Source organism: Ailuropoda melanoleuca, chromosome 4 (assembly GCF_002007445.2).
Source record: "Ailuropoda melanoleuca isolate Jingjing chromosome 4, ASM200744v2, whole genome shotgun sequence".
In the NCBI taxonomy this organism is placed as follows: Eukaryota; Metazoa; Chordata; class Mammalia; order Carnivora; family Ursidae; genus Ailuropoda; species Ailuropoda melanoleuca.
In genome coordinates this window covers 118,865,621-118,871,620 of record NC_048221.1, presented here as the reverse complement: position 1 = coordinate 118,871,620, position 6,000 = coordinate 118,865,621, and the positions used below count along the sequence as shown (strand labels likewise).

The 6,000-nt window shown below is 33.6% G+C and overlaps 1 protein-coding gene across 14 annotated transcripts in view; it reads left to right on the top strand.

The window, feature by feature from the left end:
- The window catches only part of BIRC6 (baculoviral IAP repeat containing 6), a 235,638-nt gene that overhangs the window by 160,038 nt on the left and 69,600 nt on the right, over positions 1–6,000 (top strand). For all 14 annotated transcript variants that reach the window (XR_004625038.1, XM_034659673.1, XM_019803711.2 and 11 more), the window contains one exon: positions 646–814. Coding sequence is in view for 13 of the 14 variants with exons in the window: in XM_034659673.1 (XP_034515564.1) it covers positions 646–814 (169 nt within the window). In the remaining variant the exon portion in view is untranslated. The remainder of the gene's footprint in view (positions 1–645; positions 815–6,000) is intronic.

Below are 6,000 nucleotides of genomic sequence, written 5' to 3'. Positions count from 1 at the left end.
AACGCCCGGGATCACGCCCTGAGCCGAAGGCAGACGCTTAACTGCTGTGCCACCCAGGCGCCCCTCCAGTCATCTTTTGATCTAAAGTGCTATATCTGGACTCTTAAGGAAGAATATTATTTATATCTTTGTTTCTCATATTGTTTTATGACTTTTCTAGAATCAGGCGAACTTGAACAAATGGAAAGTCCCACAGAACCAGTATGAGAAGGGGAGGTGCTTAAATATTAGTTTTAGTTCCTGCATCAACTAATTGACTAAAATAGGTCAAATCTTTGACCCTTATTATCTGCAATTCTAGAATGATATGCTCAATCTAGTATAAACTTCTAAGATCACTCTCAAAGTGTAAACTGAATCTAGTCAGTAAAATAAATAATATCAGAATTGCTGCTAAGTTTTTATGTTTGTGTTCTTAGGTGGATTTTTTCTATATGTCCGACTGTATACGGTATACCATCATGCTAAAAGCACACCCTTCTCTTTTGAAAATCTGAAGAAAAGAATATCTTGTATTTAAAAGATAGACAGTGACTGACTTGAAAATATAAACTCTTGGTACTTAGATTGAATATCTTCCAAATGTGGGCGTTTAAAGTGTGTGAAGCTAAAATCCAATTTAAACCCAACAATTTTTATTTTTAGGTTCTTGCGAGTTATATAAATCCTGTGAGTGGTGCAGTAAATGGAGAAGCTCAGTCATCTCATGAGAGTCGAGTCCAGAACAGTAATGCCCTTCCTTCTGTACTTCTGGAGCTGCTCAGTCAGTCTTGCCTCATCCCAGCTATGTCCTCTTACCTACGAAATGATTCAGGTAAATCACATTGTGGTTAGTCCTTTGTTGACTTATTTTATCATGTATTAAAATAATAAGTAAAATTGAAGTATTTGGTATTAGTCTTCTCCAGTATATGCAGGTATGAGATTAATGGATGTATTTCTTAAAAATTATTCTGGAGATACTTAGTTGTTTTTAGGGGCTTCTAATTTGATAAGTATGTTGTGATCTGTTCTGGAACACAAAATAAGAGTTTTCATTATCCCTTTGTTTTAACCTGTGAAAATACTGTTTTTTAAAAATAATGTATGACTAAAAATAATAGGGCAGAGGCTGGCAACTTCATGCCGCTGTTCTGACCTAAGTATGGTTGATTGAACTTCTGTGCATTTTAATGTTTTTATCAAACACTATATAATTTCAGATGATGGTAATTTGAAGAAAGGCAGATACAAAAATTATTCTAAGCCATAGGTACTTGTTAATAAGTACTAATTTTTTACAAAATCAATAATTAAAGTACTATAGGTACTTACTTTGCCAGTATGCAACTGATAATTGAAACTAATTATCATTGTGAAATTAGTTCCAAGAGTTGGCATTCTTTTCCCAAATAATAATAGAAAGTTATATTTTGTTTACAGATATTGCCAAGAAAAACAAGCAATTAACATCTCCTCCTTTTAGCCAAGAACTTTTAGGTTTTTTGTTTTTGTTTTCAACTATCTGTTCTGCTTATCTCTGCCTTTATTCATATTTTTACTTATAAATATAGACATTTACACATTCAACTAGATTATTAAGGAAAGTGATGGAAATAAGTCTTGAAGTCTGGTGCTTGGTAGTTTATGCACAGATGGATGGAAAAAGCCACTTGTATTTGAAAAGGGGTAATTGGGGCACCTGGGTGGCTCAGTCGTTAAACATCTGCCTTTGGTTCAGGGCGTGATCCCGGCGTTCTGGGGTCGAGTCCCACATCAGGCTCCTCCTCTATGAGCCTGCTTCTTCCTCTCCCACTCACCCTGTTTGTGTTCCCTCTCTCGCTGGCTGTTTCTCTCTTTCTCAAATAAATAAAAAATAAAATCTTTAAAAAAAAAATGAAAAGAGGTAATTGCCCCTTATCTTCTACTACCATGGAGTTTATTGGGCTTAAAAACAGATAGTTCTCTAGTCTACCTTAAACTTCTTCATAAAAATGTTGAGGTAATGTATTATTTAGATTCATTTTGTTTTTACATTGACCTGTTTCATACATCACGTTTGTCTTTTTTAAAAAGTAGATGTCATATACACAGTATCTGTATTAAGTAAAATATTTAGAGCTATAAACAGATATTGGTGCCAAAATTTAATATTACCTTGTATAGAGAAATGATTAAAGTGAGATAAGGTTTTTATTTCCTTCCACATTATTGAAATACCATTTTATTAATCATTTCACTTTCAAAACTATATCCTCTCAAAAATTTTGAAACTTGTCTTGTTCTATAATCAGTCTTTGTGTAACACTTCTGTTTATGGTTCAGGGTCAAAACGGAAATCCAATATTATCTACTTTTACTATTTAAAATAACGTATTCATGTAAGGTGCAATTTCTGGGAAGTATATATGTTAATAAATAAACTGATTTTGGTAACCATCTGGAATTACAGAGACTTTGATACTCTATCTTGGAGCTTTTTTAGAAATTTAATATGACAAATCAGAGTTTGACCTTTCCTTTGTGACTTATTATTTACCTGTAAAAGGTGATTTTTTTTTTTTTTCAGCCCAAGGTTTAGATTTATGTCGTGGAATCTGGTACCTTATCCAGTGGTATAATTGGAACTGATACATTCATATTTGAATGTGGTAACAAATTATTTTGAAATAATATTTAAGATAAATTTAATATAATGTGACTTAGTTAAGTAGGTCAGATAATTTGGTAGCACACCTCTTAAATGATGTTTTCAGTGATTAGAGAAAATTATTCTCGAGTTTGGAATATATTTTGATCTTTAGTTGGTGAGAAAAGTATGCTCATTTAGAATATTCTAAATATGAATTGTTTTTCAGGAAAATATAGCTTCATGTTACATTAGTAAATATGTTACTTATATAATCATCAATTTTTGTTAAAATGTTAATTAGTTTTTTTAAGTAGCATTTTATTTTATTTTATTTTATTTTATTTTTTTAAAGATTTTATTTATTTATTTGACAGAGATAGAGACAGCCATCGAGAGAGGACACAAGCAGGGGGAGTGGGAGAGGAAGAAGCAGGCTCATCGCAGAGGAGCCTGATGTGGGGCTTCGATCCCAGAACGCCAGGATCACGCCCTGAGCCGAAGGCAGACGCTTAACCGCTGTGCCACCCAGGCGCCCCTTAAGTAGCATTTTAAAATATGAACAAATTATCTAGTCATTTTTCTTGGAACTTAGTAAAATTCCAATTTTAGGGTTGCCTGGGTGGCTCAGTCGGTTAAGCAGCTACCTGGGATTGAGCCCTGCATCAGGCTCCCTCGTCGATGGGCAGCCTGCTTCTCCCTCTCCACCACTTGTGCTCTCTCATAATCTTTCTCTCATCCTCTCTTTCTCCCTTTCTCAAATAAATATATATATATAATCTTTTTAAGAATTCCAGGTTTAGAAAATTAGTCTATAGTCCATTTTCCAGTTTTGTCATTTGCCTATCAAAAATTATTTTTGGCAGTTTTGGGTGGTGGGATAGGGTAAGTATCTAGTCTAGAATCTTCTGCTTTATTTAGTTGTCATATCTCTTCTCCTTTAATCTGAAACATTTGCCAGCTTTTGTCTTTCATAATATTGGCATTTTTACAGAGTACACCAGTTATTTCATAGACTGTCTGGCAAGTTGGTATTTAAGTGTGAGAGCAGTGCTAATGATTTCACTTGTGACATTATATTCAAGGGATGATTTGCTTACATCACTAGCAGATAATATACAGAAACACAGGCATAATGCAGTAGGCTCTTTTAAGAGCTGTAGTCAACTAGTACACATTTCCTTTCTGTTACATGTTTTTAAATGGTAGGCAATCAAGACAAGAAAATACAGAAACACACAGTGATTTATGCTCTACTTTTCACGGGTCTGCCATTAACTATCAAATATTGTTTCTTACTCCTCTCCCACCTCCTTTTTGTCCTTCTTTTCTGGCTCCTAATGTACAAGTTAGGTACTTTGAAATCCTTTAACTTTTCTTCTCAATTACTGTTAAAAATTGATAGGAATATCAGAGTCTACTCCTTGTTTCTTTTAAGAAAGCCTTCAAGTTCTCATATCAGAAGGCTTGCATTGTAACGAGCAGGTTAGCTATAAGTCTGTTTTATTTTGGTAGAAGTTTAAAAATTGACCAAAAATTTTAAGTGATTAACTGTATGCTGACCATACTGATGAGCAGTAATTGCACATAGTAATTGATCTTTACTTTTAGCTGTGAACATCTTTGCATCAGAGGTAAACAGAATACTGCAGGTTGCAAAATTATTACCAACATAAAGAGTGCATACTGATTCCTTAGGGGAAAGGACAGTCTTTTTTCCATAACAGTTCTGTAATTGAGGCACTGATCCTATTCTTTGAGAGAGGTACTGGTTATATTTAATCATTAAATTTGTTAAATTTAGTCCATAAGTAATTCTCAGCATTTTTACTTGTAGCATAATAATATCTTTGCATCATTTATCCAGTATGTTAGTTTTAGATTAACTTGTAAAATTTTAAAAATTCTCGGATGCTCTTATGAATGTGTATGTATCTGGAGCTTTATACAGACTTGATTGTTAGGAGAAAATCCTAGTGTTTCTTTTTTTGTGAATTAACTGTTTCAGGAGGAATTTTTAATAACCTAATAGTAGTTTTCATACTATAACCTTTTTATATATTAGCCTCTCTCTGTTGGCCTGAAAATGGATGGAGAAGAAAATGTAAAAGCTTGTTATAAGTGAAAGAATGGAGAAATTTTTTGAGTGTTTGGTTTGGCGGCGTCACAGGGGCAGTATAACTCTTCATATTTAGCTAAGTTAATCAGATTTGTTGAGTGTTACAACATGGTTCCAGTTACTTAAAATAGCTGAGTACATTTAAAGCTTAAACAGTTCTTTTTATGCTAACTAAAATAAAGACATCTGTTTGTGTTCTTATTTGGTTTTATACATTAGATTAACATGAGATCAGTAACATAGGTTGGTGTTGGCCAACTATATGTATCAAACAGTATTGTGTATGTATTTTTAAATTTTTCTTGAAAGAACTTAGTTCAGTAAGCTAAATTTATAAGAGTTGTTAGAAAAATTATAGAACAGTAAGTTTGAAGCCAGAGCTTCAAGGTGGGTAATTCAAACAAAAAATAGTTTATCTCCAGTATCAATTTTCAGAAGGAATGATAAAAACCCTTAAAGAGAGAAAGTAGGTAGATAGGAAAATCCTTGTATGAAGAATGTGTTCATTTTAACTTCTCTCTCTCAACTTTCTGACTTCTTTTTTTCGTAGCCAAGTTATTTTGAAAGCTGCCTTGTAAACAAGGATCATTTTTTTCTCAAGCTGTGTTAACATTTGTGCTATTCAGTAAGCATGCAGTTACCTTGCTGGCCACTAGATGGGAATCCTGTTTCATTGCTAGTGATATTTGGTTTAAAAAAAAAATGTATGAATGTAAAATGTTACTTTAGGGTTCCTCACCCTTACCTTGTCTCGTACCATTTTGGAAAATGACATGCTCGTATTTTCAGAAAGCAACATCACTGAGCACATTAAATTACTTGCCATTAATTATCAGAGTGTTATAAAATCTCTACATTTTAGTGATAGTTTCATAGCATGGAGGTAAATACAATTTCAGAAAGGGAAATTTGAGTTTTCCTCTTCAGCCCCTGCCAATTTACAGATGAGGAAGGGACAAATGAGAAAACTGAAATCCAGAGAAATTTATTCATTTGCCCAGGTTTAACTGTTTAGCAATAATATGGCCATTATTAAACTCACAAATTAAAAAAAAAATTTTTTTTTAAATTAGAGAGCGGGTGGGAATTGAGGAGGAGAGACAGAGGCAGAGAATTTCAAGCTGTGGAGCTCTATGCATGGCTCCATCTCAAGACTCTGAGATCCTGACCTGAGCCAAAACCAAGAGTCAGACGCTTAACTGACTGAGCCATCCTGGTGTCCCACAAATTTTCAAATTTTAAAGCAAGATATAAATGGCTTTTTCAGTATGGA